The sequence below is a fragment of the Salvia hispanica genome, chromosome 4 (genome assembly GCF_023119035.1).
Source record: "Salvia hispanica cultivar TCC Black 2014 chromosome 4, UniMelb_Shisp_WGS_1.0, whole genome shotgun sequence".
NCBI classification, from domain to species: domain Eukaryota; kingdom Viridiplantae; phylum Streptophyta; class Magnoliopsida; order Lamiales; family Lamiaceae; genus Salvia; species Salvia hispanica.
The window spans coordinates 39,455,567-39,479,990 of NC_062968.1; the positions used below are offsets into that span (position 1 = coordinate 39,455,567).

The window sequence follows — 24,424 nt, forward strand, 5'->3', positions numbered from 1 at the left end:
ATGATGATGCAACAGGAGCTGCTGCCAAGCTACAACTTGACATGCTCACCCTTTGATACAAAACTGATGTATGATGATCAAGAAATGGATCTTTGTGTGGTTGATGGTTGGGATTTTTCATCTTCATTCATCACCTCACCGGAAGACTCCTCTGTGATGTCTTCAGACTCATGCATCCGCGAAGCTGTGGTTGAAAACGAGTACTATCATGTAACGAAAGAATCGTGCAACGAGTTCCAAGCATGTTTGGACATGGAAGGATTGGAGACAATTTCAAGAGGTGACATTGAGAGCATATGTGAATGGATGAATGAAGAAGATGACACATCTTTGATCCATCTCTTGAGGGCGTATGGCGAGGCCGTGGAGAATGGGGAGGAGGAGCTAGGCGTGGTGGTTGTGGGGGCGATCAACGACAAGAGCAGCCCTGTTGGGAACACAATGGAACGCGTTGCATACAACTTGTTCGGGTTGAGGGAAGGGCATGGGGGGTACATGAGGGATGAGGCAGCGAAGAACCTGATAGCCGCGTTCAGAGTGATGTATCAGAGCCTCCCGGATGGAAGGGTAGCACATTTCACTGCGAACGCGGCTATTCTTGACTCCATCCCTGATGATGCAGGGGTGGTTAGGGTTGTGGACTTTGATATTGGAGAGGGGATTCAGTGGCCTCCGTTGATGGAGGCGTTGGGCCGAAAAGGGAAGGCCCTGAGGCTTACCTCACTAAGGACTAAAGAGGAATGCACTTATTCTTTTTGGAAATTTGAGGACACCAAGAAAATGCTTCTATCACAAGCCAAACAATGTGGGGTTAAGCTCCAAGTTGAAGAAAAGTCCATTGAAGAAATTGGTATTGAGATGATGAGAATGCAAGGAAGGGAATGGGTGGTTTTCAACTGCATGGTAGGGCTTCCACACATGGGGAGGAGACGGCCTAGAGCGAGCGTGGAAGGATTTCTAAACGAAGCCAAGGCTATGGTGGAAGGCTATGGGGGCATTGTGGTGCTTGGAGATGGAGAGGCTATGGAGAATTGTGGTGGTGGTTATGCCTCATATTTTGATTTTCTTCAAAGGCATTACCAAGCCGTGTTTGAGTCGCTTGAGAGGAATCTCCCGGTTTATATTTCGGAGGCAAGGGCCGCCATGGAGAGTCTGTTTTTGGGGCCTTTGATGTGTCCGGTTGCGTGGCTCCGGGACTGGGATGAGACAAGGAGAAGTTGCAATTTTCGGAAGGAAACTCGATTGGAAGGAAGGAAGCTTAGGTTGGAGAGCTTAACTGAAGCTAAGGAGATGGTCCGAGGGGTAAATCCGTATAGTGTTATGATCGAAGGTGTGAGCGATCACGAGATGGTTTTGCGATGGAAGGAGACAACACTAGTTCGAGTTTCTACGTGGGTGTGAACGACACCATTGGTATATACCTGCTAGCGCATGTTTGGTAGGGTAGATAACTCCTCTAAGGATGGAATTCTATGAACAAAAATGACATTGTTCATAGAATTCCATCCCTAAATGTATTAGTTGTTCTGATGATATTTGTATGATAGCTACTGGTTATGCATTTAGTATTCTACTATGGTCATGTAAAAATCCAATTCGTATCAATCTAATTCTAGCCCATTTCCTTTCCAAAAATTGAAAACAATTGACAAATCCTCCAAAACTCTCATGTTTATACATTTGATCACTGCTAAGACAAGAAACTTGCTTTGAATATAATCATTTTTTCCCCAATAATTCTATTACATTTGATTATGAATTCATAATGTAAGAATAAAGAATTTGATTCCAAACATCAGGTACTCCAGGTAAACACCAATGCAGACAATCTGAATAGCTTTTAGGGTCAGCTAATTGTGTTTGGGTTAGAGATCCATAAAATTGCTTATAAATAGATGGGTGAGCATCTTTTCTATAATCTGATAAATGTGTTATATTGAGGTATTGCACTCTCACTCCTCTCTTCTCCAACTTTTCTATGGTTGATTCAACTATGTGCATCATCCTACGATCTGCCATAACTCCCCAATATCCTTCATTCAGAATTGGCTCAGTTTCATTGTAGCAATGTTGTTGTACATCCCATCTTTCACCACTGCAATATTAGTATAGTCAATTAGTAGTAAGAAAAGTATTTTCGATAGATTTATCCAATGTTTGAGGTTGGGTCACATCATTTTTTCATGTTTTAGTAAGGGACACAAGTAGAACTAGAATGTAATTAGGATGACTTACAATGTATGAGTGGGAGAAAGACTCATGAAGAATAAATTTGTTTTAGTTCGATTAGTGTTGACCTCTAACCAATCTGACCATGTATTTAGAGCCATTTCATACAACCGCAGGTGATTGTGGACTTTCTTGTAAATTGCGTCGGAGCTCTCAAATGATCCCCACCTGAGTTTATATTGATATTAAGTAAAATATAATACTCTATACTATATAGTACTCTATCTATCCATGATTTAAAATTCCACTTTGACTCATGCGGATTTTAAGAAATATGAAGAAAAATTGGTTGAAAAAATTAGTGGGATGTATGTCTCACTTTTATATATTGATTTTATAATAGAACGTGTGAGTATAATGAGTTGGTGGAAAGTATGGTCCATCTACTGAAAAAGGAAAAAAGCAAATGTGAAAATTATTTTATGGACGGACTAAAATGGAAAATGTGGACATTATCTCCTGGACTGGACGGAGGAAGTAAAACAGAGATGGTTTGTTGACAATTTTTGTCATTTACTCGCATATGTAGACAAACAACAAGAGTTTGCAATAATGAGGATTGGGTAATTTTGATAAAATGTTAGATAGATAAGTAGGTAGCTGGTGAAAAAAATTGTTCCATGAAACAAAAAGTGTTAAAGAAAAGAAAGTAGCACAATTTTAATGGGCTCATAATGAAATCCTCGGTATGTGTCCCATTTTTTACTCGACATGATTTAAGAATACAATACTCCATCTATCTTATTAAAAATAAAACATTTTTTATTTGCATGTATTTCGAAAAAATAATATCACTAATAAATACTTAAAATGGAGAATAAGTAAAGTAAGAGAGATGATAATGTAGAGGAAAAAAAATAAAGTAAGAAAGAGAATAATGTAGAGAAATGAAGTAAAGTAAGAGAGAATAATAGGACAGACGAGTAGAAAATGAGTTGAAAAGTGGAATTTAAGTTCTACTATTATATGCATTAGGTTTAATATGAGTGAGAATGAATTAGTGAAATGTGAGGTCCTCTACTGAAATGGAAGACGTAATGGGAAGATAGATGGAGTATAATGAATGAGCTTTGAGTTGACCGATGTAAAAACCGTTGGCATAAATTGATAACACTGTATTACTATAAATTTATCTATTTCACTAGTTAAGCTACTAAAAAAAATAAATTGATAACTTACAAGATTGTCATGCTTGGCATAATCCACCACATATACGAATCAAACACAACTATGTCTGCGTCATTCCAATGTCTGGCGTGCTTTTCAATTGATGTAATCCTAACAACACGATCACTTACTTTGTGTGCAAATGGATGATCACAATTAGACTCGACTAGTAGTGGAGACCAATAAAACTCGATTGTTGCATTGTATTCCTTGGTCAAGGTAAGCAACAAAATTATTACTTTCAATTTCAATCACACATGTAAATATATGATAATGGAATGTAATCAAAATACTACTAACTATCTTAATATGCTATTTGCTAACTGAATCAACATAGTAATACTAACTATCTTAACATGCTACTGTATTTGCTAACTGAATCAACATAGTTTGTATTGACATACACATATCAAAATATTGATATTTTTAATATAATATGTTGATTAGCTAGCAAGAAGCACATTTATTAACTAGCACACTAACGCTATCCTCGCGTGCACACTATATTACTATAATTTAACCAGAAAAATCCATGAAAGTCTAAAACATAATTTGTCAAGTAGAGTTGATCTAACATGATATTTTTGATTCTATCAAACATGGCCCAATCTGACTAGGATGAACCATTTTAATTAATTTTATAACCACCCATAACCAACGGTTTTGGTTTAGCAAACTATTAGCAGTGGATTAGGTAAACCATTGCTTACTTTGATGGGAAACCACAACACCAAAAATGAGATTTGCGAATACTTTGAAAGGGTGCATTATGGTCAATAAGTGAAATCCTGTAAAAAAATCAAAAATAAATCTCATTTCTTTGATCCTTAGATTGGATGATTGTGATAATAATATTTGAGCTATATTATTACAGTAAAAGCGTTACATTATTAAACTAATACACGTTACATTATTAGCCGAGCTATATTATTAGACTGCACATTATACATTATTGGATGACATATGACATTCATCTAACGATTACAACACAAGATCCAATGACTGAGATTTGCTTTGATTTTTTGATAGAATTTCACTTATTAATCTGATCATATCCCTTTGAAAAGAATAACTTTTTTTACATAAAAATAACTTTAGTAAAAATCACTTGTCTCTTTTGTAATAATCATTTTATATCAAAATAAATTGTCATTTTTCCTTGAGAACGCACTATAAAGTTAAAGAAAATAACTTTTAATCATTATAATGATAAAAATAACAAATTTTACTTGCAGCAATAACCATTTATAACAAAATAACATTAATTATAAGAATAATAAATTTTAACAAAGTAATTTTGCATACAAGAACGAAAAAGTAACTTTTTCTTAAAGTAATTTATAGTGAGAAGAGAGTTTGCACAATAATTTATAAAGTGAGATTCAAGAGAACTTACTATAGCTTCAACGACAAACAAATTATCTCTTCTAACAACAGGTTGTAGTGAAGATTGACTGAGTGAAGACTCAATTAAGCAAAGCATCGATGTCCATTGATTCCTATTTAATGAATCTCCTACAAAGACTAGCCTTTTCCCGCGTATTTTCTCCAACAATGCCATACCATTGAACCTATGATTATCATCCCAAAAACAATCTAATTGTGATGAAATGTTAAAGAAATTACGTATACAACATACTTATATCAATTGGCTTGACAAAAAGATTAATACTCCCGTTGTCTCATAAAAATAAAACTTTTCCTTTTTGGGTTGTCCCATTAAACATGAAACATTTCACATTATCTCAATTTTTTCCTCTCTCTTCATTAAACTCACAAAACAACATTGCATAAAAATTTCATGCTGAAAGCCAAATGTTTTATATTTATTGGAACGTAAGCAAAAATATTTCTGACCTTGGAAGATTGCAACGATGAGGCTGCCATCTCCAATTCCGATATCTCATATCCTTTCTACCAAACTTCTCACAAGCATAGTCCCCCATCATGAAAGAGCATCGTCCGTCGTTGTACGATGCATTCCCCGTCTCATCGTAAATCCATTTCCCAGAAAACAAATCGCAGCTCGATGCAGTTTCATTAATATCACCACCCTCCTCGTACTTTATCTCCCCCACCAGTGATGGTGGCGGAGGACCGGCTTTCGGGGATTCCAGCTCACGGATGCTCCCGTTTTCTCCGGTCAGAAGAAGAGCGGCGGTGACGGCTAAAGATATGAGGAAGAGAGCGACGACAGAGTAGTGGGATTTGTTTCGGATTTTCGATACTCCTACATCCATTTTGTTCACCATTTCTCACTAACTCCTCTTTCTTTCTACAATGCTAAGTAAATTCAATAGTTGGTGATATACTACTAACTTATAAAGAATATTGTAGATTAAAAAATTGTTTCTATTGTCCTACACGATCATGCTGAGAAAGTCAAACTTAGGTGAGAACAAATCAATAATCTTCCACTAATTGAAATATTACCAACTACCTACTATAGATTATATGATTTTGGTAATATACCAGCTGTAATGGATGGAACGTGCATAATGCAACAAATACACATACCACACACAAATAATGAACTAACAGAAGTACATATTTATTTACATCCATTTTTATGCATTTGGTGTAACAAGACATCATATTTAAATCTACCTGTTTCGTGGATGTTGCAATATTGAGATTGGATTATATAATATGGGAAATATTGTAAAAATAGGTCAATCAATCATCCAAGAATATGTAGATGAGACATGATCGGGTTTTCAATACACTTTGCATGTGTGGACCTAAATGCGCATGCACTACATGTATTTTTTAAGGACACGAAAATTGAGATGCAATTACTAGCGTTTGAAATTTTTTAAAAATAACTATAATTTAGGATGCAAAAGAAAGTCTCCCTAAATAGAAGGTAAATTATCTTAACCTTTTGCTTTTTAGGATACTTTTATTTGTGTCCCCTAATTTTGATTGAGACAACAACAATAAGGACACTTTATGAAGCGTTGGTGGTATAATTAGACACGTAAATTATCGTCCTTACCAGCATTAAAAATCTCCTTGACCATTCTTTTTGTTATAATGATACTTCTAAACATCCAGACAAAGAGATCCTCATCAACTTAAACTCTATTTTGATTTCATATAAAAATGAGTCACTCACTTCCTTAAAGTCCTCTTAAAAGATGGCCCTCCAAAAGTATAAATAAGACAAAGATCTCGGTTCGATATGGGATAAGAATGACAACAACTACTATTTGCAATTCTTAAAATTATCACCAAAATAAATTTCAATAAGTGACATTTGAAGGTGTATTCATTTTACACTATGCACTTTTGAGAAAATTCATTATTTATACATTTTCTTCTTTTTTCTTCTTATTATTAATAACATAAAGAATTGCTACTATCAACGGAGTAACATATAAATGTGGATGAGCTAATGATATTCGGCCCGTTAATAAATAGGTTAAAACTTAGTTGGGCCTATTAAATGAATCCAGTATCCTTTTCAACTAAACCCAACAAAAACATATTGAGCTAATGACATTCGGCCCGTTAATAATAGGTTAAAACTTAGTTGGGCATATTAAATGAATCGAGTATCCTTTTTTTAAGCTGAAAAGTTGCATGATGGTTTTCATTGTTATGTTATACTCAATCGTCCCCTAAAAATAATCGTCCCCTAAAAATAGAAATTTTTTATCTAAGAAAATTTCATTCCCTCTAATTAGGTGGGATCCATATTTCACTCATATTTATTTCTATCTCTCTTACTTTACTAATTTTGTATTAAAATCCATGCCATTTCAAATGTTTCTATTTTTAGAAAACGGAACAAGCTTCTAAAAAAATGAGAAAATTCATTATTTATCAAATTACCAATTTCATTTTCTTCTTATTATTACTTCCCCCATACACGATAAATTGAGCACGTTAGACTTGGCTCGGATTTTTAAGAAATATAATGGAAAATTGATTGAAAAAGTTAGTGTAATGTGTGACCTATTAATTTTATAATAAAGTGTGAATGAGATAAGTTAGTGGAATGTTAGATCTATTATAAAAAATAATAAAAAGCAAGAGTGTAATTAATCATGAATGGACGAAAAAGAAAATTAGTCTCAATTAATTGTGAGAATGAGGATGAAGTTAATAGTAATACATAAAGAATTACTATCAACTAACATAAAAATGTGGATGAGCATAAGATATTCGGCCCGTTAATAAATGGGTTAAACTTAGTTGGGCCTATTAAATTAATCCAGTATCCTTTTTAACTAAACCCAACAAAAACATTGGAAATCCCAACATTACCCTTCCCGTAAATCATATAATTCCGTTAGGGTTTACGCTTCTTCAGTTGAGACAGAAGCAGAGGAGGCGCCGCCGTTCTACATCCACCACCTCCAACATGGTTTGTCGATTCCCATCCGTTTTACTCTTCCGATTTCACACATTAGCGCTGTTTGTTCATCTTTATGATTGCTAATTATTAACGATTTTCTTCACTGATTTTGTTCTGAATCTCGTTTCCCCAATGATCTCTTATGCAAATCTAGGCTTTCACTTCTGCGTTTATGTAGCTGTATTTTCTGATGAATCTCTGCTTATCCTGTAAAGTAAAGTTCAATTACTGGAAAAATTTTGATGAACACATCTCTTGATTAGATCTGTAGAAGTATGATTGTAATTTAGCTCTCTGTTTTACTGAAATCTGTATTTAAGGAATTGATCCCAAGAAGTATTTGGAAATATGTAACATTTATTTTGTTGCTAAACAGGCTAGATTGCCTATGTTAATTTCAAGTTGGTATCTTATGTTCTCTTTTACTAATATTTATGGTGCCTGAGTTATATTTATGGAGCAATGGTTATGTATCTATAAAAATACTCAAATACCATAGGATTTCATTGTTGTTTGAACCACTTTTTCGTGCAATTGCAGTTCAAGCTTTGCAAAGTCCGCAATATCCAGTTTGGCAAGAAAGGCATTCCTTACCTGAACACTTATGATGGCAGGACCATTCGTTACCCTGACCCTCTCATCAAGGCCAATGACACAATTAAACTCGACCTTGAGAGCAACAAGATTACTGATTTCATCAAGTTCGATGTAGGTAATGTTGTTATGGTGACTGGCGGTAGGAATAGAGGGCGTGTTGGTATTCTCAAGAACCGTGAGAAGCATAAGGGAAGCTTTGAGACTGTCCATATCCAGGATGCAACTGGGCATGAGTTTGCCACTCGATTGGGCAATGTCTACACCATTGGAAAAGGTACCAAGCCGTGGGTATCTCTACCAAAGGGTAAGGGTATTAAGCTATCTATCATCGAGGAGGCCAAGAAGAGGATTAGTGCCCAAGCTGCCACAGCTTAGAGAGATACTTACCTCCTTGATGATTGGAGTAGTTTTTAGCTCTTGTATTTTGTTGATCGGCGCTTTTCTGAGATTTAGACATTCCTATCGAGTTGGCCTTGAAAAACATAGCATTAAGTTGCTTTAGTTGGATTTCTGAATTTCGGATCTATTTTATTAATGAAAAGTATCAAATTTTGGTTGCACCTTGCCTTGATTTTTATAGTTTGTATATTTTGTTAAAAGAATGTTATAGGTGTTTGTTAGCTCCTTAATTTTTTGATATTAATTCAACAGAAAGCAACTTCTCTATTTGAACCATGCCATTTCGATGCATAAACAATTTTTTTATGTAGGGGTGTCAATGTAGTATGAAATTTGAGTAGACTATAATGAATGTGCTAGGTATGTTTTTTGTTGTTTGAGATAAAATGATTTCGAGGTGTAATGAAAGTGTGTTATGTTTTGTGTATGTTTGCTTGATCTCCGTCCCCAAAAAATAGAGCACGATCACCATTTTTTGACGTCCATAAAAAATAGAGTATATTCATTTATGGAAAGTTTTCAACAAATAATGATCCTACACATCATTTCACTAACACTATTCTCTCTTACTTTTTTCCCTTCTTTCTTACTTAACCAATTCTACATTAAAACCCGTGCCATATACAAATTGCCATATTTTTCGTGGATGGAGAGAGTATGTTATTAATACTTATTTTTAGGCCTGTCAAATCGGGTACCCGATCCGAAAATGATTTCGGGCTACCCAGATACCCGAGTCGGGTATCCAGTCCCAAAAAATCGGATATCCAATCCCGATGTTAAATTTTGATTTTAATTTTGATTTTATTTTTTTAACAAAATTAACTACAAACTTTTAGAAATACAAATTTATAATAGTTCGAATTTGATACAAACTTGAATTAGTTCGATTAAAAGAGAAAAACTAATACAAATTTTTAGAAATAAAAAATTCTTAAGTTATAGCATCCATCATTCATCAATAATAAACATCACAATATTAACCCTAAATATGACTTAAGAGTGAAAGATTTTGGGACTAGATTTAATTATTTAATTTTTTAAATAATAGAATAAATACATAATTTATTAAATTTAAATTTTTTTTAAAAAAATCCGGTAATTCGGGTAATTTGGGTATAACCCGATACCCGATAATTCAAAAATCTTATACCCGAACCCGAAAAATCGGATATCGGATATCCAATTACCCGATATTTCGGGTTCGGATATTGGGTATCCAATACCCGATATCCATTTTAACACCCCTATTTATTTTCATCCATCTTTCCTAAGTTAATACACTGTCTATAATAACGTCTAATCTTTTTATTGCTGTTTTTTTTTTTTCTCTCATGCTTTTTTTATAAGACAATCAACTAATTAAGTTTAAGGGTTGCTAACACATGTTTATATGTTTTAAAATGTTAGATTTATGTTGTTTTGAATGCAAATTACGTGAATTACATGAGCTTTCGTCTATATTCCTTTCAATTGATTATGTAACTAAAAAAGTACTCCCTCCGTTCCATTGTAGTAGAGTCATTTTTCCATTTCCGTCCGTTCCATTATAGTAGAGTCATTTCTACAAAAGGAAATAATTAGGGCAGTTAATGACAAATTAAAGATTTTAATTAAAAACCCCTTATTACACTTAACAATTAAAAAAACAAAATTAAAAAAAAATGGAAAATGCGGAACCCAAAAGTCTAATTCATTTGCACAATACCCTTCTCTCTCTTAATCTCAAATCCTTCTCTCTCTTCGTTTGACTCTCTCCATCTCAAACCCTTCTCCCTCTTCATCTCAAACCCTTCTCTCTCTCAACCTCACCCAAAAATTCCGACGATTCGACTGTCGTTCTACTTAGAGAACTCCAATCTAACGCTTTATGTCACGGTCGCCTTCTCTCGCCTCCGCCGTGCCGATAAACCTGCGATTCCCAAGATGGTCAAACCCACGCAGCCCCCTCGCCGACGCATTGGGAAATTGGTGGCCGATCCCGCGGCAGAGGTCGTATTCGAGGAGGTTCCCGCCGCGGTAGAGATCGTGGAGCCTCCTCAGCCTCGTGATTGAGTCTGACAATATTTCCCCATTTCTATCCTAGAGAGAAAATGAGATATAAGGTTTGCTTTGGTGCTGATTTATTTCTGGGCTACTAGCGTTGGATCTTCCAGACTCCTTTTGCATGAGGTTATTAGTGTTTGTTTTATTTTTGTTTACAAATTTTACACACCACACCAGATTTTCATAAATGCCCACCATACCAATTGTAGCAATATACATTAGGAATATAGACTTCTAAATTTCAAAATCCAAACCAAGCTTCTAGCACTTTGAATTTCTTCCGATTGGATGATTTTGATAGTGTGTCGCATGGTCCTTGGTTGACACCAATCCTCTTTGATCTAGCCTCGGAAATGGATTTGGAAGGAACGGAGAGACTTGAAAGCAGAGCTGGCATTGGGCTTGGAAGGAACGGAGAGGCGTCTAGGAGGCCTGGCAGACTTCTCCTTGCCGGAGAGATCGAGAACACTCACACTCTTAGTTTTTTGCCTATTGAATCATTGATGAATGTAGCTATGCTTTCTCCCACTTTTATTTGTTTATCAATATCATTGAACTAGATTTGAGACCCCCCTATGTTCTAACAGAAATGAATCTGTTATAACCTGTTCCTTCGTATTTTTTGCAGGCTAACCTAGATATGAGCCCTATAAGGAGGTCGACGCCAAGTTTTTGATGTCAATGTGCACAAACAATTATTTGGGTGAGATCTTTCTATACTATCTTTCCTTGAACTGTTGTGTCCCTGGTTTAGAGGATAAAATTGTGATTTGCTTGAACTATGGTGTCTCTGCCTCATTTAATTTATGTGGTGTACATTGTGGGCTGGTTGCTTGGAAAGTTGTTTGGAGTTTTGTTGATTGCTGCTTAGTTGTTGGTTTATGTACATTTTTGGCTGGCTGTTGGCTATTTGTTGGGTTCTATGTATTGTTGGCTGGATGTTGGCTTATTGTTGGATGGTTGTTGATTGGTTAAGCATGTCATGTGTGTTATATGTGCATTATTGGGGGATTTTGTAAAGCTATTTGATGGGAAGTTTTTGTAAAGCTATTTGATGGGTGGGTTGAACAAGTTTTGCTTTGCCATTTCATGCCTGCATACAAAATAATTTACATTCAAAAAGTTTTACAAAAATATGCATGATTTATGCATTATGTTTGTCAACATAATGCAATACTCATGCAACCCTTTAGCTTAACAAAATCTAACATGCACCGTCATTTTTCACAAAAAAAACCACATAATGTGCATTGCCATAGCTTAAACCTCTTCAGTCTCTTCAACGTCTTCAGCCCCTTCAATCACTTTAGCTCCTTTAATATGCTCAGCCCCTGCAATCACTTCAGTCCCTGCAATATGCTCAGCCCCTACAATATTCTCAACCCTTGCTTCAGCCCCTTCAACGTTTGCAGCCACTTCAATCACTTTAGCCCCTTCAATATGCTCAGCCCTTCAATCACTTCAGCTCCTGCAATCACTTCAGCCTCTGCAATATGCTCAACCCCTTCAAAAACTTCAGCCCCTGCAATGACACCTGCCCTTCCTATCTGTTGAATACCCAAAGCTTGGGATATTATATGAAGCCCATCAGTACAACCCATAGTCTTCAAGTATTCAATTGCCTCAATGGCCAGGTCCACGGGAACCTCCAGATTGGTTGGAAGTTGGGCATATCTCCTGAGGCTCGCCTTTCCCATATGTGGGATTTTGTATTTGTTTTGTCCCTGGACCTTCATTATCTCCACCATACAGCCTTGCAGGGATAGGAAAACATTATCCAATGTCTGAGGAGCTAAATCATGGAAAGATTTCTCCACAGCTTGAACTAATTCATCTAAATTGTTGCATGCAGTCTGATGTTGCAATGACTGTATTGCCCTGAACCACCCTAAGTCGTTCACATTAGTGTCAGGTGAGTTTGGTGGTTGTTGAACTAGTGACATTGTGAACCCATTCTGATTGGCAGCCTGTATAAAATCTGGATCATCATTTGAAATGTGTGGCTTTGCATTATCTTGTTGTATCTTGATACACTTGGATGCCCCATCTGGCCATTTTGCCATGATGGCAGGGATTATCTGAGTAAATACATGAAAATGATTGAAATGGGGTCATAAATGAAACTGGAAATAAATATTCTTGCACATTTGCATTAAAATTAGTGGGTCATGAAGTTGTAGGCCCATTGGAATGCATTTAAAGTGTGCATATAGTAAAGGCATTAGGTTAATGCATACATACATTTGTTATTAGACAATCCTTGATCACAATCTTTGTGATACTCTCTATGGGCTTTGTCTCTATTGTGCCTGCGGGTCTATTCTTGCTTGACCTTTGGGCTGCAACTTGTTTTGTATAGGGAAAAATCCCAATTTTTCCGTCAAATAAGCATTCACCGTTTGATCCAAATAGTGGCCTGCTCACTGCACACATGAACATTATCTTTGAAATAAATTTCTTATTGCTACATGTCCTATGTGGTTCTTCCTCCCCTGGTGCGAGATAGTATCGGTCTGAACCTTTTGTGATATAAAACCATTTTTCATCAATGTGAATGGTATTGTGCATGTTTTTGAATATGATCCTATTCAAGATCATATCCAATTCTAATGCTTCCAAGCTGAATCTCATGCGTAGCAGCTTATTATCAGCTGATAAATCTGGCCGGTTGGCCGAAGTATGTGGCTTGATCAAACCTGCTTTGACCCATCTCCAAACTGTAGTTTTGGAACATTTTAACCTAGCACTCAAGCTCAAGAGGTTGCTCCTCTAAGAGTAAGGTAGGCTCATGAACAGATCAACATCGAAAGTAACTCTCTTAGGATAATACCTGGTCTTTTTGTTGTTTACCAACTGAATTGCCTGACCTGTAGCTTGTTGTTTTTTGGCAGCATTCCACAGCCTTGTGCATGATTGACATGAAATCTTGAACTTCAGTTGCGCCGCCTTCATCGTACCCCGGGGTGGTTTTCCATTGATGCACTTCCCGATTATGAACTGCACAACCTGGTTTTTAAACTCGGGACGGAATTCAATTCGAGCCATTTATTGCATTAAAGAAGTTATGAAAACTTGAGGTTGTTGGAGCATTGAATTTGAAGTATTGAATGTGAAGAAGTTGAAGTGAATGTATTTATAAAAGTTGTTGAACACAAATTTCAATGTGTATTCATTCACTTCTGCCGCCCATTTTTTGGTGGCAAAACTGGCGCCTCATTTTTTTGTAAAAATTTGATCTTATTTTCAGTTTCCAAGAGTTTCATAAGCTAATTAAACATATTTGTATTTTTGTGCATATTTCTGGAATTAATGGAAGTGAGATCTAGTAATAAGTGTCTATATTAATAAGTGTTGGTAAATGCATAACCTGTTACTAGTAGCATTAATTGCGTTTATTGCATTAATCATTTGTGCATTATCTCAAATCACAGGTTTGCATTATGACATTAATAAATGTTGGAAAATGATTTGAATCATTTATTTCATTAAATGTTTTAAAGAGTATGGAAAATTGATTATGAAAATAAATATGCATACCTTTTATCACCTCTATAAATATAGCATTAACACGATTAATGATCAAATCCAGAAATTTGCATTTAATGATTTGAATGATATATGGAAAATTGTATCAATAAAATACGTGCACATTTCACACATCCAAAAATGAGGAGTGAATTGAGGGGAATTAGACTTAATTAATCTAAATTTTTTATAAGATGACCAAATAACAAAAAAATAAGTAGCCATCTATAAAGAGCCTTTACAAGTCATTCCATAAGTGCCTTTCCATATAAAAAGTCATTCCATAATAATTTTCCATACACCAAATTCATTACATAAATATTCAATACAACAAGAGCCAGAAGTTAAGTCTCCATTCTATACTAGAAACATTCAATACAACAACAAGAGCCATTAGAAGTCAAGTCTCCATTCTATACTGCCAAACTATATTAGCCTAAAAAACATCATTGATGTAACCATGGACCAAAAAATGAAATAGCATAGTTTGGAGTCAAAAGTGGCAGCAGCAGAAGTAGCAGCAGAATTTGGAGTCAAAAGTAGTAGCAGCAACAACAACACTTGTTTATGGATCACAAGCAAAACTTGAAACCCATTGTTGTTCACATTTGGCAGCAGCTGTGGAACAAGTTAGAAAAGGAGAGCCAATAACATTTTATGTCAAAGAAGAAAGGTCGAATCCAGATTATATGAAGATAGTAGTCCGGTCATTATCGGTGTTCCAATGATCAACCATACGAAAGATGGATATAATTGCAAATGTTTGCATCATCAAATATTTTGTTACCTAATTGCAAACCTCTAAACATAATGAACAAATATTAAACAGATTCATCATATTGAACATACATTGAACAGATTCATCATATTGAACAAATTCATCTGATTCAAATAATGAATAAACCTCTAAATATTTTAGACAACCTCAAAAAAGCCAACATTTAGAATCAAACTAACCTGATTCTGGTGAGATGAACATCCCAGGCCAATATATTGCCAGAAATTCCATGACAACTCTCTCTGAATTATAAATAATCGGTTTTTTAATCCTGTTATCACCTGCTTCAGAAATCTGTGGACAAAACTCAGATTTTTTGCAATATACACAAAGGGAAAATTCAATTAATGGTTATTCTACAATTGAAATTAAAGAGATAATCGTTCAACACAAACAAAGAAACCTAAATATTATTGAAACAAGAGACTAAAATACCTTTGTGGATGTGGCAAAAAACGAGTGCGAGAAGTCAAATGGGAGTTTCATCTCCTGCACCACCATGTCAGATTCGTCACAAGGAGGAATCATCTCTGGCACTACCATGTCGGAATCGTCAAACAGAAGAACCATCTCCGGCACTACCGCAGTCGAGTCTTCAAATGGCAGAACGATCTCCACCGTACCAGAGTCCTCAAACGGAATCGGAGTTTCCGGCACCACCGTTTTTTATTCCTTCACTGAAACAACCGGATCAGACCCTGAACTTTCAAAATCCGAAATGGGGGCGACAAGAACACTTCTGAACAAAGAGCGATTCACGTTTCGCCGGAGTGGAGGGCTGCGGCTGCGGTAACGCCAGGGGGGAGTATCCGGCACGATGGTGTTCATTTCGGATTCCATTGACAGAAAAGATGGAGGGAGATGAGAAGGAGAGAAGATAGATGAACTAGGGTTTTGATTTATTTTGGGGTGTCTGCCCAAATTGTTTAGGAAGGTTTTGATTTAGTTTGAATCTAGAATGGTGTCTCGATTGTTTTAGCTTTTGGGACTTTCAATTTAAGTAAAAAGAAAATAAATTCTTTATCTACTTTATTAACAATCCCACTTAATACACTAAACATCCCTTTCTTATTCTCCGCGCCGGAAAGAAGTACCCCCTACTACAAAGGAACGGAGGGAGTAGTAGTGTAGTACTATCTAATTAACGTTGTTTGCATATTTGTTGTACCTCATGAAATTTACGAGCACTGGAAGTATATGGTGAAATGGTTTATTATCTCAACCTGGTAAAAAGTTGAAAGCAACATAAAACCTTAAAAACCTTGTTTCTAATTCATCACCAACAATTATTCAAGTTTACCTGCTCTCCCAAGAATTCACTCTCAACAAAATCTGCTAGTTGGAGATCATTATTGGTGTAACGCCCCGAATTTTCGTTCCCTTCCTTCGGGATAAATCGGATTTAGTAGCTTAATCTATTCCCTTTAAGATGCCGTGTAATCGTAGTTATCGTGGTAATTTTCAACTTTGGGATAATCTAAGTATTTTCGTTGGAAGAAATAAAGTGTAAGGAAATTTACATTTCGAGGATAAAAGTAAATGCCATAATTTTATTAGATAAGTACTTGGAGGAATTTAAATACAAGTAGTACATATTTACATATGTGAGAGTGACAATACACACATCTATTCTACACCCTTTATCCTACAACACTAATCAACAAGTTTGGAAGCTAGCTATTTTGGTGATGGAGCCAAGGGATCTCTAGAGGAGCATCTTCTTTCTTTCTCCCTCACCCTCTTTCTCGATTAGGGAGCAGCCACAAGACTCCAAAGCTCCAACCCATATACCTACAAATTAGCACCGAGAAGGATATTAGAAATAGGCTTCACAAAGACTCAAGGTTGGAGACTTCTCCAAAATAGCAAGTATGACCCAACTTACACCAAAATGGCATACAATTAGATAAGCACAAGGGAGAGATGAGATGGCAGCCCCAAAAATAGGAGCCTTTGCCCCCAAGACTTTCTCAATTAGGTAAAGGAACATGATGCCAAGAAAGAGATGGAGCTGGCAGCCAAAAAATAGGAGGCTTTGCCCCCAAGTTTCCACACAAGAGGCCTATATAAACTTCCTCCCCACCTCCTTTTTCCTCCACCACTTTGACACCCCAAATTCCACAAACTTAGAACTTTCGGTGAGGAGTAGAGAGGAGGGCGAGGAGAAGCAGCGACAACGCGGAGGAACAGCCGCATAAACCGAGGATCCACCGAGTGAGGTAAATACCTCATCACCCCAACACCATCCTCTGCATCATGATAGAATCCCATGATTAGGAAGGAACTTAGAAAATTTAGAAGCCTCAACAGTAGCAAAGAATAGAATTTCCATGTTAAGCTCAAGAACTTAGAGCTTTAGAGATCTTTCAATCACAAGATAAAATAAGAATCGATCATAAGCTGCCTTAGCTAATTAAATGCCAAAAGATGCACCAAGGTTTCACCAAACGATAAACTTTAAGAGACTTTAATACCACAAAGCTACTGCCCAAAGAGGAACTCAAGATACTAACTAGATAATGGAAGTTAAAGAACTTAGCTTTAGGCTGATCGAGAAGCTGTCCGACAATGGTCGAGCGACGACGGACATCCCGTCGGAGGGAGCCGGGGAGAGCGCACGCAGCAGCGCCGCTTGCCGGAGGGAAAGCTCGGCGGAAAGCTCGACGCAGAGAGCTGATGCAGGGCGCTGGCAGCAGCGACGGAGATCCGGCGAGCGGCGAACGGCAAGAAACGTCGGCGGCGGTGCCGTGAGCTCTCCGAGCGAGAGTGAGAGGAACCGGCGGAAGGGAAAGGCGACGCCTTCTTCCCCATCGGTGAAATCGCTGGAGAAAGCGAGAGGTGGAGAGAGGTTCCGTCTCTGTCAGAAGAAGAGGGAGTTCGATAGAGATAAAGCTCGACGGAGAAAGGGACCGGTGTCCGACGACGGTGCTGTGATCGCCGGAGACGAGCGGCGACGGAGAGGGAAGACGACGCTGTTTCTTCTTCTTTTAGGGATTTCAATTTGTGAAGAATGTGATTTGGGGAAGGAACAGTGACGATGGGAAGGGAGTACTGCTGATTTTAAGTAATGGTTTGGGCCAAGTAATTTAATGAGAATTGGGCCAGTAAGCTAATTAAGGATTTGAGCCAAGAATTAATTTAGTTGCTGGGCCTTAGTGAATTAATGGACTAGACTTAAGAAATTGGTAAAAGAAAGGGATCCATTAACTCTAGTCAAGAAATGGACTATGGATTTGGGCTGGGAATTATTCATGTTGGAGTGGAATTAATTTAAGGGTTGAGTTGGAGCTCAATTAATTAATTCTCAAATAAATATCGAGTTGGAGCTTGATGAATTAATCCCCGGATAATTTATTCTATTTCCGAAGATGGGAGAAATTTAACTGCGAGATGCGAAGGGCCGACCGACGTCGCCCCGCGATGCCTTGGGCGGCCACTAAGAAAATAGGAGGAAGGAGAGACGACGTTCTCGAGCCACGAAAATAATTAAGTTTAATAAAGAAGTGCTATTAATTAAATTTCCCGATTTAATTAATATGCGAGTTCCTAAAAATTTCCTAGAAGTGAACGGAGGATAAGAGAATTAATTAGGGGCATGCATTCCTATAAGTATGAGAACTTCTTGAGTCTTATTAGTACGTTGTTTGCTTTCAAAAGGCTATATCTGCGAGTAAAGGCGGAGTGAGGAAAAATCAATTTAAGGAGTTTTAAGCGAACGAGGTGGGCTTTCTATTTAAGATACGATTGTTGCCTTAATGTTTAAAGTATGGTTTTTATGAAGAGTGCCAAGGTGATATGAAAAGTACAGTTTACGTTTACAGTTTCATGAACAATATTTTATGATGAGTGCTATTTACATCAAGTGAAAGTGATGTTATTTAGTTATGTGACATTATGTGTTGCTTTACGGGTGCTTGTGAACTGTCAGCCTTCGTTGATATTTTGTTCGGCTTTGACCGATATAAATGAGTTTTAGTCGAAAATGATTAAGAGGAAAGGAAGTTTTTGAAAGTTATGTCAAGCCATGTTATGTTTTGAACTTTTCCTATCTGATTGTCTAGCAAGGGCGATGTCCCTAGTAGACCAGGAGTTCGTGAATTAGTTTCACCAGGAGTTTGTGAATTCATTTCACCAGGAGTTGTGAATTGGTTTCACCAGGAGTTGTGAATTCGTTTCACCAGGAGTTTGTGAATTTATTTCACCAGGAGTTGTGACTTTGTCTCACCAGGAGTTAGTTCAGATATGGCATAAGTTCCAGCAAAATAGAACAGCAGATCGCTTTTGATAATGACAAGGAAAATGTTTTAGTGCTCTCGGAATTTTTCCTAAAACCCCGAGTTTACTTAGGAGTGACTTGACAAAATCAGTTTTTAGAAAAATATATTTCGGCACGTGTCCACTGAGTACACCAAGTACTCAGCCCTGCATATGTTTTAAAAATGTGCAGGTTGAGCAGTGATGACGGCGGGCGGTGTTGAGTATAGACGATGAAGATCCTTCGATAGAATAGTACTTGGATGCGTCGTGTCTCCATACACGATGTCATCTGCTCTTGACTCTTTCGCTGCAATGTAAAAGTCGAGATTTCATTCTTTTGTACCATGCACTCTGATTTATATATATATTCCAAGTTATTTCAGTTCAAGTTCAGTTGTGCCACAGTTTTCCCCTTTCTTCCCCGCTTCTTTCATCCTCCCCTAGTCACGGTCAACCGGGCTTTCTATCCTTAGAAAGTGCGGTCGTGACAATTGGCATCAGCAACCTGTTGAAGGAAACAAAAAATGCATACTTATTCGCCCGTAAATTCAAACTTAGCATTTGGAGTATCAAATAGATAGAGCAATACTCTATGAAGTTTCAAAAGCTTCTCATTGGTTAACTTCTCCAACGACAACGCTAGTTCCATGGCTGAGACAGGACAAACATAGTAGATCTGTAAGAGATCAATTCTCCTAGGGCTGTCAAATCGTGCGGGTTGGGTCGTTATCGTGTCAACCCATTATCGACCCAACCCAATCGTGTCCAACCCAACCCAACCCGAAATCATCGGGTTCTTATCGTGTCCCAACCCAACGGATTCGTGTCAGATTCGTGCGTGTTATCGACTTATCGTGTACCAAAAAAAAAGTCAACTCTCTGTTAATGATAGTAAGTTAGCTTGACACGACACGATAACGATTAAAACATGATGTTATTATACGATTTAAACCTGATATATTGATATTACACGATAAATAAAAAATTACCAAATTAAAATAATTATTTTCTTAATCAAATAATAAAATTAAAGTATAGTAATATTAAATCTATATAATAAAGTTAAATAATTAAAAAAAATAGTTTTTAATAAAATCTAAGCATAATATTTTCTTAAAATGCATAAAAAATTAATTAATACTCCATTTTTTTAATTAATAAAATTTAGGTACAGTATTTTTTAATCAATTAAAATTAAAGTATAATATTTTTAATTAAAAAAAATAACTAAAAATTAAAGTTTAATAATTTTTTAATTAATAAAAAATAATTACTCCCTCCGTCCCACTTTAGGAGTCCCGATTTATCATTTTTGGGTGTCCCACTTTAAAAGTCCCGGTTGGAATATTCCATAAATGGTATTAGGCCTCTCATTCCACTAACCTTTTTCCACTCACATTTTATTATAAAACTAATATAAAAAAGTAGGACCCACATTCCACTATCTATTTTCACCAACTTTCATTTACATTTCTTAAAACCTGTGCCGAACTCAACCGAGACTCCTAAAGTGGGACGGAGGGAGTATTTGTTTTCTTAATGTATAACCCAAACCCGACCAAAACACGACCCGACCCAACCCGTTATCTTCATGTTCTTATTGGGTCGACCCTATAAGGATCCAAATCCTGAACGTGCGTGTTCGTGTTGTATAATCGTGTTGTGTTATTCCCCCCTCGTCTGACTGGCTTCGTTGTTATGTTATACTACCTCCGTCCCACAATAAGTGTCACATTTTGCCATTTCGGTCAGTCCCATAATAAGAGTCACATTTCACTTTTACATAAATGATAAGTAGACCTCTTATTCTACCAACCAATTCTACTCACATTTTATTATAAAACTAATATATATAAGTGAGACTCACAATATATTACTACCTCCGTCCACCAAAATTTGTCCCACTTTGACCCAACACGAGTTTTAAGAAATGTAATGGAAAGTGAGTTGAGAAAGTTAGTGGATTGTGAGTCCTACTTTTATATATTAGTTTTATAATAAAATGTGAGTAGGAATGAGTTAGTGGAAGATGAGGTCCACTACCAAAAATGGTAAAAGTGAAATGAGACAAATTTTGGGGACGGACGGAAATGAAAAAATGGGACAAATTTTGTTACGGAGGTAGTAACTTATTCAATCTACTTTTTTTACATTTCTTAAAACTCGCACCCATACTAAATGTGACACTTACTATGGGACGGAACCATCTTCTGAAAAAATTGAGAAAATTCATTATTATCAAACTTCCAATTTCATTTTCTTCTTCTTCTTCGTGTTGATGAGCTAATGATATTCGGCCCGTTGATAAATGGGTTAAAACTTAGTTGGGCCTATTAAATTAATTGAGTCTCCCTTCTAAATAAACCCAACAAGAACATATTGCAATCCCAATATAACCCTTTCCGTAAATCTTATAACTCCTCCGTTAGGGTTTACGTTTCTTCAGTTGAGACAGAAGCAGAGGAGGAGGCGCCGCCGCCCGTTCTGCATCTTCCACCTCCAACATGGTTTGTTGATTCCCATCCATTTTGCTCTTCCGATATCATACATTAGCGCTGTTTCTTCATGTCTATGATTGCTAATTTTTAAGGCTTTTCTTCACCGATTTGGTTCTGAATTCCGTTTCCTAAATGATCTCTTATGCAGCTTTGTTTGGTGTCGCAAATCTAGGTTTTAATTTCTGCGTTTCTTTCCGACTTGTTTTTATGTTATTTAATTAGTATTGCAGTTTTTTCAATCAATTGTTCAAATTTTCAGTTTCGAACCTTTAGTTGTACGCATATGTTTAGGAGATGTCAGAATGATTTTGGAACTTTTTCAATCTGCTATGGTTTTAATTGTTTGCTGCTTCACACTGTTTCATTTTCTTTTGCATCTTCTAAGCCGAGGCTGATTTCTTTGCCTATTAGTTTACATGAAAAATTATCAACATTATTACCCTCTCTGTAGTTTAATTTGAATAAATTTGAGCCTGATGCATATGTTCCTTAATTTTTCTGCAATGAATCTCTGCAATGAATCTCTGCTTATCCAGTAAAGGAAAGTTCAATTACTGGAAAATTTTGGCTTAACTCATCTCTTTATTAGATCTTTAGAATCACTATTGTCATTTTGCCAGATGTTATTTTTGGAAATATGTAACATTTATTTTGTTGCTAAACAGGCTAGAGGATTGAAGAAACACTTGAAGAGGCTCAATGCCCCAAAGCACTGGATGTTGGATAAACTGGGTGGTGCCTTTGTAAGTATATCCTTACATTTCATGAATGTGTTTTGCATTTAGTTTTAGTTTTGACATTTGGGTGAAAATGTGTAAACAGGCCCCCAAACCATCATCTGGTCCCCACAAATCGAGGGAGTGCTTGCCCTTGATTCTCATCTTGCGAAACAGGTTGAAGTATGCTTTAACTTACCGTGAGGTTATTGCTATTCTGATGCAACGCCATATCCTTGTTGATGGGAAAGTGAGGACGGACAAGACCTACCCTGCTGGATTCATGGGTATGCAATGCTCTTAATTCTTTGCGTGTTGGTTGTTGTTGTTTCCTGATATTGAAATTTTCTACTTTTAGATGTTGTCTCGATTCCCAAGACCAATGAAAACTTCCGTCTACTTTATGACACCAAGGGACGGTTCAGGCTCCACTCTATCAGGGATGAGGAAGCAAAGGTCTGTTTTCAATTTACGTTGTGGGTTTGGCATTTGCCTATGTTAATTTCAAGTTGGTATCTTATGTTCTCTTTTACTAATATTTATGGTGCCTGAGTTATATTTGTGGAGCAATGGTTATGTATCTATAAAAATAATCAAATACCATAGGATTTCATTGTTGTTTGAACCACTTTTTCGTGCAATTGCAGTTCAAGCTTTGCAAAGTCCGCAATATCCAGTTTGGCAAGAAAGGCATTCCTTACCTGAACACTTATGATGGCAGGACCATTCGTTACCCTGACCCTCTCATCAAGGCCAATGACACAATTAAACTCGACCTTGAGAGCAACAAGATTACTGATTTCATCAAGTTCGATGTAGGTAATGTTGTTATGGTGACTGGCGGTAGGAATAGAGGGCGTGTTGGTATTCTCAAGAACCGTGAGAAGCATAAGGGAAGCTTTGAGACTGTCCATATCCAGGATGCAACTGGGCATGAGTTTGCCACTCGATTGGGCAATGTCTACACCATTGGAAAAGGTACCAAGCCGTGGGTATCTCTACCAAAGGGTAAGGGTATTAAGCTATCTATCATCGAGGAGGCCAAGAAGAGGATTAGTGCCCAAGCTGCCACAGCTTAGAGAGATACTTACCTCCTTGATGATTGGAGTAGTTTTTAGCTCTTGTATTTTGTTGATCGGCTCTTTTCTGAGATTTAGACATTCCTATCGAGTTGGCCTTGAGAAACGTAGCTTTAAGTTTGTTTAGTTGGATTTCTGAATTTCGGATATATTTTATTTATGAAAAGTATCAAATTTTGGTCACCTTGCCTTGATTTTGTAGTTTGTATATTTAGTTAAAAGAATATCTATTATAAGTGTTTTTTAGCTCCTTAATTTTCAGATATTAATTCAAGAGAAAGCAACTTCTCATTTTAACCATACCATTTCGATGCATTACCAAAATCTGATGTAGCGGTGTCAATGTAGTATGAAATTTGAGTATGATTAACTTTGTTAGGTAAACTTTAAGTGCAACTATAGGCATATTTTTCATTGTTTGAGATACAATAATTTCAAGGTGATTTAAGGTTTATAATGAAAATGTGTTATGTTTTGTGTAGCTTTGCTTGATAGATTTTCATCCATCTTTTCCAAGATAATACACAATAATGACATCTAATATTTGCATTTGTGTTTTTTTTTTCTGTCTTGCGTTTTTTTTAAGACAATCAACTAATTAAGCTTAAGGGTTGATAAACACGTATTTATATATTTTAAAAGGTTAGATTTATGTTGTTTTGAATGCAAATCACGTTAATTACGTGCACTATCGTCTATATTCCTTTCAATTGATTATGTAACTATAAAAAAAAGTATCTAATTAATGTTGTTTGCATATTTGCGGTACC

General features: G+C 36.5%; 5 protein-coding genes and 2 long non-coding RNA genes across 8 annotated transcripts; 5 read left to right on the forward strand and 2 right to left on the reverse strand.

Moving 5' to 3' along the window:
* LOC125221040 (protein NODULATION SIGNALING PATHWAY 2-like) lies at nt 1-1,401 on the forward strand. Its single transcript, XM_048123166.1, has one exon. It carries the CDS (start codon nt 1-3, stop codon nt 1,399-1,401), a length of 1,401 nt encoding a protein of 466 aa, XP_047979123.1.
* A 234-nt stretch (nt 1,402-1,635) lies between these two features.
* Nucleotides 1,636-5,665, reverse strand: LOC125218122 (protein trichome birefringence-like 34). Its single transcript, XM_048119725.1, has 5 exons — nt 5,254-5,665; nt 4,793-4,967; nt 3,409-3,605; nt 2,236-2,397; nt 1,636-2,095 (listed from the first exon to the last, which is right to left on the reverse strand). Exons 1-5 carry the CDS (start codon nt 5,646-5,648, stop codon nt 1,753-1,755), a joined length of 1,272 nt encoding a protein of 423 aa, XP_047975682.1. The 5' UTR covers nt 5,649-5,665; the 3' UTR covers nt 1,636-1,752.
* A 2,015-nt stretch (nt 5,666-7,680) lies between these two features.
* On the forward strand, nt 7,681-23,837 carry LOC125222320 (40S ribosomal protein S4-1). Of its 2 annotated transcripts, none has more exons than XM_048124852.1 (5): nt 7,681-7,768; nt 22,525-22,602; nt 22,682-22,862; nt 22,934-23,031; nt 23,223-23,837. In XM_048124852.1, exons 1-5 carry the CDS (start codon nt 7,766-7,768, stop codon nt 23,652-23,654), a joined length of 792 nt encoding a protein of 263 aa, XP_047980809.1. In that variant the 5' UTR covers nt 7,681-7,765; the 3' UTR covers nt 23,655-23,837. The 2 variants fall into 2 exon arrangements, with proteins under 2 accessions (XP_047980809.1, XP_047980808.1); XM_048124851.1 differs by lacking the exon at nt 7,681-7,768 and adding an exon at nt 21,734-21,868.
* LOC125222322 (40S ribosomal protein S4-1-like) lies at nt 8,249-8,916 on the forward strand (the record flags this gene model as incomplete). The annotated part of the gene is made up of 1 exon (XM_048124854.1): nt 8,249-8,916. A coding segment is annotated over one exon (483 nt), but the record flags the coding sequence as incomplete, so codon positions are not given.
* Nucleotides 10,507-14,062, forward strand: LOC125222324. Its single transcript, XR_007176531.1, has 4 exons — nt 10,507-10,927; nt 11,147-11,310; nt 11,430-13,581; nt 13,693-14,062. It is a non-coding gene; the product is annotated as an uncharacterized LOC125222324 (long non-coding RNA).
* On the reverse strand, nt 14,639-16,014 carry LOC125222321. The gene is made up of 3 exons (XM_048124853.1): nt 15,540-16,014; nt 15,284-15,398; nt 14,639-14,944 (listed from the first exon to the last, which is right to left on the reverse strand). Exons 1-3 carry the CDS (start codon nt 15,672-15,674, stop codon nt 14,892-14,894), a joined length of 303 nt encoding a protein of 100 aa, XP_047980810.1. The 5' UTR covers nt 15,675-16,014; the 3' UTR covers nt 14,639-14,891.
* LOC125222323 lies at nt 16,952-19,749 on the forward strand. Its single transcript, XR_007176530.1, has 3 exons — nt 16,952-17,323; nt 18,762-18,824; nt 19,552-19,749. It is a non-coding gene; the product is annotated as an uncharacterized LOC125222323 (long non-coding RNA).
* Nucleotides 23,838-24,424: the final 587 nt, after the last annotated feature.

What these genes read in the sequence shown, in the direction of transcription:
- LOC125222320 (XM_048124852.1), top strand. An exon ending in ATAAACTGGGTGGTGCCTTT is followed by an intron (nt 22,603 to 22,681) that starts GTAAGTATATCC and finishes ATGTGTAAACAG; the next exon opens with GCCCCCAAACCATCATCTGG. An exon ending in TCAGGGATGAGGAAGCAAAG is followed by an intron (nt 23,032 to 23,222) that starts GTCTGTTTTCAA and finishes GTGCAATTGCAG; the next exon opens with TTCAAGCTTTGCAAAGTCCG.
- LOC125221040 (XM_048123166.1), top strand. Translation starts at nt 1, where the DNA reads ATGATGATGCAACAGGAGCTGCTGCCAAGCTACAACTTGACATGCTCA.
- LOC125218122 (XM_048119725.1), bottom strand. Translation starts at nt 5,648, where the DNA reads ATGGTGAACAAAATGGATGTAGGAGTATCGAAAATCCGAAACAAATCC. An exon ending in TGTTTGTCGTTGAAGCTATA is followed by an intron (nt 3,606 to 4,792) that starts GTAAGTTCTCTT and finishes ACCTTGACCAAG; the next exon opens with GAATACAATGCAACAATCGA. An exon ending in CTTTCTCCCACTCATACATT is followed by an intron (nt 2,096 to 2,235) that starts GTAAGTCATCCT and finishes CTAATATTGCAG; the next exon opens with TGGTGAAAGATGGGATGTAC.
- LOC125222321 (XM_048124853.1), bottom strand. Translation starts at nt 15,674, where the DNA reads ATGGTTCTTCTGTTTGACGATTCCGACATGGTAGTGCCAGAGATGATT. An exon ending in TTTTTGCCACATCCACAAAG is followed by an intron (nt 15,399 to 15,539) that starts GTATTTTAGTCT and finishes TTTTGTCCACAG; the next exon opens with ATTTCTGAAGCAGGTGATAA. An exon ending in GTTCATCTCACCAGAATCAG is followed by an intron (nt 14,945 to 15,283) that starts GTTAGTTTGATT and finishes CTTGTTCCACAG; the next exon opens with CTGCTGCCAAATGTGAACAA.